At 40.3% G+C, this 11786-nt stretch overlaps 1 protein-coding gene across 1 annotated transcript in view; it reads left to right on the top strand.

Annotated features, from left to right (window-relative positions):
- The first annotated feature begins 4278 nt into the window (after positions 1-4278).
- DOCK2 (dedicator of cytokinesis 2) overlaps positions 4279-11786 on the top strand; it is a 203232-nt gene continuing 195724 nt past the window's right edge. Inside the window, exon 1 of the mRNA XM_075442046.1 lies at positions 4279-4486. Within this exon, the coding sequence (XP_075298161.1) occupies positions 4447-4486 (40 nt within the window). The 5' untranslated portion in view covers positions 4279-4446. The remainder of the gene's footprint in view (positions 4487-11786) is intronic.

Genomic DNA, 11786 nt, shown 5'->3' with positions numbered 1-11786 from the left:
ATCTGCTGAATGTCCTTGTCCAAGACAACTGTTTGGATTGCTTGTTGACAGTTACGCCAGGCCAGAAGTGATGCCTAGAAGTTAACCATGACTCTGCACGTGGGTGGCTTTAGCTCCTCAGTCACTCACCTCTGCAAATAGTGAACTGCAATGTTGTGAGTGGCAGCAGGAGTGACTAAAGATGTGGTAAAGTAAACATGAGTGAGCAAATGTGGCTTGTCGCTTCCCAGCGCAGTTTGAGCTTGGTATCAGTCCATTTCCACGTAGCTGCATTCAGACTCAGCCTGGTGGCTGCTGCTGCTATTGTTGAACAAAATAATCATAAATCCATGGACATAGAATCTAATTGTGTCACTTCATCAAGCCAAGAAATTTACTATCTGTACAAATCCTTCAGTCTCTTATTAGTGAAGTCTACGTAAACTGAGACCACCTTATTTATTGCTCGCTTTTCCTAAGATATTCCATGACAGCAATATCCAACATATATCCATGAAATAGTTCTTAGTTTCTTGACTTGGACCGCACATGTGAACTTAAAGAATATTACATTGAAGAAATCATGATTTTCATGCTACAAAATGATAGAAGAAAACCTTTTTTTTATGCGAATGGTAAAAATGAGCTTTGTTTACTGTCACTGTACACTGAGATGCAAATAGCATAAACCAACTAAAGCACACAATTGTTTTAATTAGCTGAAAACCTTCAGTAACTTGACATTGGATGCATGTATTTAAATAGAAGTACTGAACTGGAGTTTGTCTATGAAGAGAGTTAATTATAGGTTGAGCTACTTGGCATGTGACATTTCTATTCTTTTTAATATAAATAATGATACAAACAAAACAAGGATGTCATTTCAACACATGAATAAAACTGATCAGGGGTATCTAGTTACACCCCAAAACTACTGCTTTAGATGTACTGCTGTAGTTTGCTTAGAGTGTGTAGTCTTTATCTTAGTAATACATGCATGCTTGGAAATCTTTTGCAGAATTACAACTAGCAGGTGGGGGAAGATGTCTGGAATCGAGGCTTTTGTTGTGCTATAACATACTTAAGGCATTGTCCTTTAAGTGCATGAAGTACTTTGCATATTTTCTTTTTTTCCTTCTGTTTTGTTGTATCAGTTGCTTTCCTGCCACTGCTCACAGATCTTGGAGTCTAATAGAATTTAGAGCAAGTTAAATGTAACTGCTATATTCTGCTTAAATTCTTCGGTATACTGGAAATTGGCATAGCTAAAATTTGATAGTTTGATAGCATTTTACAAGATCTTGTTTTCTGGAATTGATAGCAGTATTAAAGGAAGCAAGAAATCCTCTGCCGCCTTCCTCTGCCTGCCCCCCAGACCCCCAAAAGGTAAGTCTGACTTCCCTAGGCAGAAAGATTATTTTCTTTAGCAGAAGCGAGGAATTTTGTACTTGCCAGTATGAGACATTCTGCCTGGAAAAAGACTTAAGGAAAAGATTGTACATGCGTGAAAGTGACAAATGATTTGTCTGTCCACTTCTTTTTGTAGAATAGTACTGTGGAATGGGAATTACACAACGAGTAATTGGAATAAAAACCTCTGCTGACAAAGGGTGTAACTATTATCCGTCTTAATTCTCCAGACCCTTGTTGGGGTTTGTCCTCTGCTGTAGGCATATAGAATTTTAGGGCTGTAATGCTTGTTTACTCTCGGGATGCATTTTCCTCTAAAATCTGAAGAAGATTTTGTTGCTCAATCCGTTTGTGAGAAGCTGTAGCCAGGGCTTTTTCACACACAGTCAGATGAGATTATCTTAGCTAGCTAATGGGAAAGTGGCAGTAGGCGCTAGTAGCTAAAGAGCTGCGAAAGCGTCATTGTGAAAGTACGCCAGGAGGAAGCGATGGCAGATGTGTGCAATGCTGAGGGCTGGGCGTGGGGGAAGGGGGTGGAAGGTGGGAAGCAGCCTCTTGGGTTCTCAAGGCGGGGCATTTGCAGTGAGTGGGCGTAGTAAGAAGAGGGGCGTGACCTCTGAGGTGGGAAGGGAGCGGTGTTCAAATGTATGGTGGTATTTAGATGTCTTGTACTCCGAAGAATCAGATCTCAGATGGAAGAGATTCAGGGCATCAGGAAAGCATTGCAAACGGGATCCCAGTTTGGAGGTGAATTCTTGTATATGATTTCTTTAGAACACTTCAAAATATAACAGTATTGTATTAATTAGGTTTATTTCTTCCTCTTATCCCGTCTGAATCTGCCCTCTGTTGGTTTTAAACTATTACCCCTGGTCCTATTGCAACAGGTCCTGCTCAAAAGTGTTGGCAAACTTGCTGAGGGTGTGTTCAATCCCACTGTCAAGGTCATTGATGAAGGGATTAAACAGGACTGGTTGCCATATGGACCCCTGAGGAACACCCCTTGTCACCAGTCTCCACCTGGACATTGAGCCATTGACCCTGCCTCTGGATGTGACCATCCAACCAACTTCTCATCCACCCAACACAGTTCACCATCAAATCTGTATCGCTCCAATTCAGAGAGAAGGGTGTTGGGCACCATGCCAAAGGCTTTACAGAAGTCCAGATAGATGACATCCGTAGTTCTTCCCGTGTCCAGTGGTGCAGTTACTCCATCACAGAAGGCCCCTAGGTGCATCAGGCAGGGCTTGCCCTTGGTGAAGCTGTGCTTGCTGCCTCGAGTCACCTCCCTGTCCTCCATGTGCCTTAACATAGCTTCTGGGAGGATCTGTTCCATGATCTTCCCAGGTAGGGGGGCATGACAAAGTGTGTTTTTAAATGAGTGCTAGAAAGGAACAATTTTCCTCAGAACATTTGTAGTACAAGGAAACATAATGAGGAAGAGCAATGTAAAACACGAAAATAAATGCCAGTTGTGATGTCTAGGCCCGATGGTATACGGGGAGGGTTGATTTGCTGCAGTAGGGATTCGGAGGAGTAAGGGAGATAGTCATTGCTGGTTAGGAAGGTATTACTCAAAATACATAGTAAATTAAAAGATCAAGTGGTTCAGCCTCAAAATCTTTTTTTTTTTGTTGATAGAGAAACAATGTAAGATGTTTCATGGAAAAGACAGATTTAGACACTTCTATGAAGCTGATTGTCTGTAGATGGAGATAATCTGAGTTGCTCAGAATCTGGCTCACTTCAATAAACACAACATGAATTTTCATGTTAGTGGGGGGAGGAATAACTAGCTAAAGAATTAACTAGCTAAATCCTTTTGCTAAGCTGGTACGTAGACATGGTTAAGATTGGGGCAATTCAGGCAACTCTGTGGTAAAGTTTAAGGACGTTTTCTTCCAGAAATACCAGAATTCCACGTGCAATGAGACAGACTGGCAGGCTGTGCTGCTCATGATTGCTGGTTAAAATCAACAACTCTGCCTGTCACGTGTTACCAAAAATATCCTGACAGACGTAGCACAGCACCGTTCAACAGTTCTGATAAACACTGATTGCTAAGTTGCAATGTAATATTCAGAGGACAGGGTTCTCATATGAATTTGTGGTACTGAGCAGGAGATAAAACAAAGAAATGGTAAATCTCGTAAAGCATTTTCTGTTTACTTTTTTTTAAATTCCAAACTCATAAGTAAAGAACATAAATGAAGGTGACATACCACTTGGCTTGATCTTTGCACATCCAAAATGTCATTATGTGAGCTAGCTCACACAGCAGGCTGTGTGGAAGAAAAGGCTGTAAATACACAAGAAATTGCTTTTTGAGGTTGTCTTGACAATAAGTCTTTAAGAAAGTGCTGCCTTTGTTTAGAGAATCAAGAGAAACTCTCCTACATTTCCCTCCAAAGGTAGAATGAGAGCAATAAAAAGGAAGGGGTGCTGTCTGGAATGTTGTGGCTGTGTCTTCACTTTGTTTCTCATATGAGGGGTAGTCTATTACGAAAAACAAACCCCTATTCCAGGACAGGTTAGAAGAAAGTAGTTCTTAAGATGTAGTGACTTGTGGAGTCAAATCTTTAACATCTGGTTTTGGTGTCATTTAAGAAATAAGGCCCCCCTGGTGTTTCAGAACTGAGCTCACCAGGAGCAGTCTCTAAACGCTGTAGCTGGGCTTTGCACGCAGCAGCCTCCCAGCTTAGATCTTTCAGGGTGGTGCAGGAGAAGACTCTGGGGGTTTTGCTCCTTTTTGCCTGCTTACGTGTTAAAGCCAGTATTGTGCTACGGAAACACCCAGTTTGGGATTCCCCTCCCCCATGACACTGGGGTACAATGTCTTGAGTTGAGAAAAGAGGAAGGAAGCTCAGAAGAGCAGCAAATCTCGCAGAACCCTCGCAGCTGCCTCAGCCTGCCTGCTAGACCTCCGTGACAGCAGCTGGGAAAAGGATCGTGCTTCCAGTGTCTTTGTTTGTCACCCTGCTTCACGGCTGTGTCGGATAAATTTTGGCTTCCTTGGTGGCGGGCATCCTTTGGAGCCTCGCGGATTCATGTGTGATGGCGAGGTGGCAGAAGACGGACAAGAAGAGCGGTGTGGGTATGTAACTGGGTTAACTGCCGTTCAGCTTTTGTCTTCATAACTTCTGAACAGGATGTGGGCAGGTGTTCTTTAGTGTGATGAGCTAACACCCTCTCCTTCACCACAGCAGCTTAATTGAAATGATCAATTTTGTACAAAGTTTTAATCTTTCAAACAGAATGACAAGATGTAGATGAGCCGTCAGCTTGGGAGATACAACCTTTCCACCCCACCACTTGCACCCATCCCTCTCAAATCTTGAACTCTCACAGTAATGCAGCTTTTCCCACCTCAATATTTTAGAAATAGATTGATTAAGTAGTGGGTTGTATAATAAGCAGCAGCTAGAAGTTATGGGGAACAAGCGTAACAGAAGGGGAATCCTACAGTTGCTTCTGAGAGACTGTCACTTGAGGTTAGTGTTAGAGAAAAACCTGTATATGAGCTGGTAAGTAATACTTTTTGGAAGGAAAGTCACATAAAGTTGTCTTAAAATTAACGATGTTAACTTCCTTAAAGAACTGAACTGCTGTTTAAAAAAAAAAAAAAAAGTGTTAAAATTAGGAATCAAAGCTGAAGCACTTGCAAGAAATGTCCTGCTGAAGTTAAGTGCAGGTTCTCAATACCTAAGACTTGTAATCTTGTACTACTTATGTTTTATTTTACCTACTAGTGCATAGTTATTAATCTGGAATCCCCAAAGTCTTCTAAAAGACATTTTCTGTTTTAAGAAGGCCATGAAATTCTGTGATATGCATTAAAAACAAAAAACCCCACCCAACGGGCTTCATGAAATAAAATGAATCATCAAGGAATTAATAAGAGGAAAAGAAAGTCTTCCTGTTCAACTTCCATGTGCAGCAGTGGCAGAATTGTGCAATGGAAGTAGCCTGGTCTGGTGGCAGTTTATATTACAAAATAAAAAGGGTGCAAATATTTTCTGTTTTATGAATAGTTGAAAATACTTAATTTTTGCACTTGTTTTTCTGAAAGCTATTGATTTGGGGGAATACAACTGGATTTGTTGGCTGTGCTCTCAACATCCATCACTAGTACAGGATATAATCTCGCATACGGATAAAAGTACTGGATACTAATCAGTTATTTGCAGGAATAATAAAAAAGAAGATTCACTTGTAGCAGCTTTTTACAGGGAGCATTTTGGGTCAGGGTGAGTTTCATGTAACTACAAAAAATGCTTGCTCTTCTTGAACTATAATTTTTAACATGGTGGGGGCCAAATCACTTGACTTGATGTTACGTGTGCTCTAGGCCAGTGATATTTTTGCACGTGCCCCTGCAGTGGACCGACCTACTGGATCTGACCAGTGCGTGTCCCCAAAAAGTCCCTCAGTTGCAATCTGTCATTTGGTTAAGTCAGCCTGCTGTGCCTTGTTTACAGTGCAGTTTTGCAAGTTTGTAAATTCATAGTCAATATGATCACAGAGTATACAAAAAACAAGCGTGATATAGTAGTCTCTGTGGTATTTGAAATAAAACACACAATAAAAGACATCTTGTGAAATAATATTACTTCATAAACTAATGACAATCCAGTGAAGCTTGTTTTCATAAAGACTACAATGCATTCTGATTGAACAATTCACTACACTATTTGACTTACAATCCGTTATTCAGAACGTGAAATTTGGTACTGCAGAAGTCTTTTTTTACCTCTAAGAACACTTGTTTCAAAATCGTAAGCTTTTAACTGAGTCACTTACCATGAACATTTTTATTTGAGTGCGTAAAAAGAAAGCAAATGATAGAAAATAATGTTTAATGGTAATATTTTAATACTGTTAATTTTAGACAGCCATACAGACAACACAAATTCAGGAGTTTTTAAAACCCTCAGAAAGACTAGGTTTTATTTGATCTAGCAATGGACCAGCGCCCTTGCTCTTCAGATGTCAGCTCTAACAACCACAGCACTCTGAGTGAGTATGTACTACGTGTAGCTTGTAGGCTGGTATCAATGCAATCATTGCTATGTACAGATACTGCTTTCTGAAACCTGGTCTGCTAGAAATGCTGCTTCTCCTTCTTCCACACATCTCCCTAATAAGACTGCGGTCTCCTTCAGTCTGGTTATTTGGGTTTACAACAGAGACTGGAATTCTTGAAAAATGTCTGTTAGCATCAGAAGTCTGATTGTTACAGCTGTTCATCTGCTAAAGACACACTTGGATTGCTCATGTTAGTCACTTCACTGAATACTCTGCGATCTGTTGTGTCACATGGATCACTCCTGAGACTTGGGGAGCTTCCAGGTGCCAACACAGCAGCCTGTAACTTGTGGACTAGGGGTCAGAACTAACTGAAAGATAACTTGCAGACATATAAGCATTTAGGACATCAGTGGTAGTTTTCTGTCAGGAAGAGTGAAGATGAAGTCAATATAAAACTTTTTTTTGTTTTATTTGTAAGCTTTTAGAATTCATTTCCTGTTGCAAGTTAAGAAAAAGCCAGTTAGCACTCGACCTGCTGTTTAGATTATCTCATAGAAGCAAACAGCCACTGACTAAAACAAAAGTGCAGAAAGCATGAATAACGAGAAGAGATTATGAAGTGCACCAAATAGGAAATGGTGCGATTGATTATCTGTAACTTTAAGGAACTTTGCTAGTCTTTAAAAGCAAACTATTTATCAAAGCTTTGATAAATTTCCTTTAAATAGGGAAAGGAAGTGACAGATCCAGTTTGTGAAGCAGCAGACGGACTTCTGCTTTACACTGATAATTCTCACAGATGATACCTTTACCTTTCTATGTGGTTAAAAAAAGAAGTAAACCTGGTTAGCCACGGAGTAACTTGCTTGTGAACAAAGATTGTACAACCTTGGCTGTGCAGGTCTAATAATAGGCCAAATAAGATTAGGCCTACTCTTTATAGAAACAATTCCTTAAGTGTTATGGCTGTGAGTATTAGGGTAAATATATTTGGTTTGTAAAATTCATAGCTGGCAGATATTGGATCTTAAGGAATCCATGACACAAAGCATTTCAAAGCTGGAAAAGAACAGTAGCTTTTAACATTGTCGCATGTACTTCAAATATGTATTCTCTCTACTGTAGTTACTGTAGCCATAACTGATTATCGCACTGCTCTGCAAATTGTTTTAGATGTGTTCTCCATGCCCGTTGAACAGCTCCTTGGAGGAGGGTAGGGCTGATTGTGCTTTCCAATGGCAAGTCCAAAACAGAACATCGTGATTGAAGATCTAGATTAGGTCACCGGGGAGAACTGACACGGCAGAGCTGGTGGTGTTACCATTACCCTGCGCTTGCTGCCGTGCTCTTCTAGGCTACAAGCACACATGGGATTTTGATGTAAAAGAGAATCCGTGCGAGCTGTGTTGTTATGTGTGGTAACCGTACTACCACTTGCTGTTTTTCTACTCACCCCAAGTAAGTCTGTTTCCTGGGTTAAAGAAGGTTTTTCTGTTAAACATTGTATTATAAGACTTTTTAGAATTGTATGTAAAAAATCAGAATTGTAGCAATGTCTGCAGTTTAGTCTGTCGCAGAGCAGAACAGGGAAAATGAGAACAATAATCAAACGGGCTTTCCAACAGTAATGGAATACTGTTATAGAAGTACTCACACACATAACTTTTCGTTGTAGGTCATCTTCAGTAGGGAGCGTTCCATTTCGTCTTTGGCACAATTGCTTTAAATTAATAGATAGCTACAAATTCAATAGGCTATAGCTTATACCCAGGAGTTTCTTTTCTTAGCCAAGCTGCTGGCTCACAGTCTGTTTTATTTTCTTTTATTTATCTGGGAAACTAAATGCATTTGTTCTTTCATTATGTAAGCTAGTGAGAATAGTGGGAGAATCTTTCACTCAGAATAACTTTAACAGACCATAAAAACTCCAGACACACACATACACCACACAATCACCACCAGTTGTCCTGTCCCATACTCTGCCCCCTGCCCCCCTCCAAAAAAAATCCAAACCCCAAACCCAAATCAATTGAGGAAATAGTGACACTGAGGATTTAGTTTTGGAAGGGTGTTCAAAGACACTTCCGGAAATTAAATAAATTTTTGCTCTTAGAAATTGGAGGGAAAATAGTGTAATTGCTGAATTTTAACTATAGAAAACTCAGGGAATAATGAGGCCTGCAATATGGGGCAGTGACAACTATAGTCGCAAATGAAGTGCTTTTTGAATTTAAGGGCTATTGTAAGCATGTCTCTTGTGTCTCAGGAAAATAAGAAATATGGGCAAAATGAGTCTACTGAGACACAAACTCTAAAAGTTGACAGCTTTTGGAATAATACAGACTGGAAGATTTTTGAGTATATAAGGCTATTTTGTCTTCTATGTTTTAGGAAATCTTTATTTTCAAGTCTCTGAAGAATGATTCTCATGTTGAATTTCAAAGTCTTATATTAAAGCGTGCCTGGAGCCTTCAGTTTCCACTGATGAGCTGAGTTTCACTCTAGAGAGTGTTGGGCTGGACACGTTTTGGATGAGCAGTAGTATGCCAAGTAGATTTAGAAGACCACACAATCCCTTGGTTGTGGCAGAATGCAGGCTATGTGCCCAGTTTTGTATTTTACTTAATTAAATAGGATACTCCATACAGCTGATATTCAGCTCTGCGCTTGGAAGCCATCTTCCTGATTTTACACATGAAGTTTCCTCTTAGTCCTGAAGGATTTGCAGCATAAACGTGTGCCACTTTTATGGACTATACGAGACAGAGATGTCACAGCAGGCCCGTGGTGTTGGATGACAGCTTCCTAGCAATGTGCAAGATGAAAAGTGTTTGAGATCTGCTCAGACTTTGAGGAAACCATCACATTTGTGAAAAAGTTACAAGCTGGTGAAATATGCTGGTATGCTAAGTGCAAGTGTCAGATTTACTCCTATACTGCTGAATCTGAACATGGGTATTTGTCCGTTTGAAGCATAAGCTGCGGGGAGGAGGGGCGCAGGTGACTTTTTGAAACTGTAGAAAAACATATGCTCAGCCTGAGTGCGGAGGGCTGCGACTGGCTTGTCTGGTTTCAGTTGCCGAAGACCTCTGACAATTATTTTACATCTGTCTGAAATCTAAAATAGATTGAGCTATAAGGGAGGCAGAGCTTTCTCCAGGATAGGCTGCCTACTCCATGAAATGCAACCCGTGGACCCAACAGACTGTTCTAGCTGCTTGGGACAAAACAGCAGCCTTGTGGAGTACAGCTCACTGCACAGGGCAAACTGGAGTGAGGTGAAGACAAAGCTGGGACAGGCATCTCTTTATCCACTATCTTTCATGAAAAGGATAATGCACAGTTAAACGCTCTGTTACTCATAAAGACTTCTAAGAAAAATGACCATGTTACTATTTTCCATGAAAAGGTAAGGAGTCAGAAACAATATCTTCATATGACTAGTTGAATGTTAGAATTTCCTGGTTCTTATAATCCCTACTGGCTTTACTATGTTTAAGAAGGAAATAAGTAGCTCAAGTCAGCTAAAACCTCCATCTGGCCCCAAGGTTAAGCACGTGAAGAAACCTGTGTTCAGTTGTTGTCTGAGATAGCAAGTGGTTATCTGAGAACTCAAGAGTTACCCTTGCTGAGCATGGTTTGCAATAAATTAAATTAGCCTCTAACCCACCGGGAGCTTTGCTACACGTCTCTGACCTGTGAAATATTCCTTAGAGCTGCGTCCATGTCATGTTCGTTACAGCACACTTGCTCTGTGAGATTTAAGGGGAGATCCTTAACTCAGAATACTGGAACACAAATTTTGTAGGTTTCTTTCCAGAGTCAAGAAATCCTGTTAGGCCTGCGTAATATTTTCACATGAGGTTTGTCAGTGTGCTTGCTGAGTAATTTCACGTGGTTTTTGTGAGAAGAAAATGGCAACTGAACACAAAGAATTGACCTGTAAGGAAAGAAGGTACTACTTTTACGTTACTACTTATAGAAGTAGACCTGTAATACTTCAAAACTAAAATGGAGTAGGATTTGTGCTGAGGATATTAATTATAAATTGTTTGAATATGCAAGACACTTCATGAGCCCATCACATAGAAATCATTCCAGATAGGCCTTCTATTATGGGAAAGTGAAATTAAGAGCTGGTTCAGCAAAGCTGTACCTCGGAAATTTTTTTCCAATTCTGTTTAAATGGAAGGGTGAAAAGTAGCCAAGGAAACCAACTTGAAACATGACATTTCCAAAAAGTGAGTCTCAAAAATGAAACAACATAATGCCGAACAGGGAAGGGACTTCAAATGAAGGAAACAGGCAGGACAGGCAGGTGGGAAGATCGGGATAATAAATGGCTCCAGTGTTGCAGGTCTGTGGGATTTTCCTTGCACCGTTCCCATCCTGCATTATCTTACAGTCTAATCATGTGAATAGCAAGAATTTGGTGTTTTAAAGTACATGAATACTGAGGAAATCCTGCTTTTTGAAGAAGGGATTCTGTTACCTGGATTACTGTGAGTTTTCTAGAGTGTTTTATGTGTGAATGTTCCCAAATGAGGTACAAATTGTTGTTGTTTCTGCCTGTCATCCTCTAAATTAAGGATATACAATTTAAATTATAAAATGTTAACTGTGCTTCTGTCTCAATCTGTGGTTGTTTGAATTTAGACTTTAACAGGAATCCTACTCTGAACAAAAAGCGACTGCTTTGTTTACCTTTTATATTGGAATGTCGAAAGAAATGTCTTCTACAGATTTTCATTATTCTGCTTTGGGAAACGTGTGCACAGCTATATGGCTGAATGAACAGGCTTCATAGCCATGCATATATCCAACAGCACACACACGTATATATCTAGTGGGGGGATGTGCAAATTGTACCTGACCGCTCTGGCTTTAATAGGTAGGAATTAAAAGGAAACCTAGGAGTTTCCTGCAGCCTTCATACTGATTTTTTGCTGCTCAGATGGATGCTGGTAGATGTCTTCACTCATGCTCTGGGTGGCTGAATGTATGAGAGTGATAGCAGAGTTAGACACAGAAGCTTCTTTGAGTAACTGTCTTTACAGCATGTGGTGTTTGGCTGAAGAAGAAAGGATTCTTTGGGCATGCTTCATGGGAATCGCTTCCCTCTTCCTGAGGTACAGTTCAAAGCCCGCTTGAGCAGAGTTCAGTTTGGAAAATCTTTTACATTAGCAGTGTGACCTGGTATTTCTTTCTTGCTTTGTGAAGCAATATTGTTGTTGTGATATGCTGGCTTTCAGCCCCTCTCCTGAGGGATCTAAAATGAATACCTGGAATCTAAGGGGGTTTTTGTGTTGGTTGGTTTGGTGGTTTGCTATAAAATTACCACTGAGGTTGTGGTGAGCTCTAAAAAG

This window comes from Opisthocomus hoazin, chromosome 23, assembly GCF_030867145.1.
Source record: "Opisthocomus hoazin isolate bOpiHoa1 chromosome 23, bOpiHoa1.hap1, whole genome shotgun sequence".
NCBI lineage: Eukaryota > Metazoa > Chordata > Aves > Opisthocomiformes > Opisthocomidae > Opisthocomus > Opisthocomus hoazin.
This window is presented reverse-complemented; position numbering and strand designations above follow the sequence as displayed.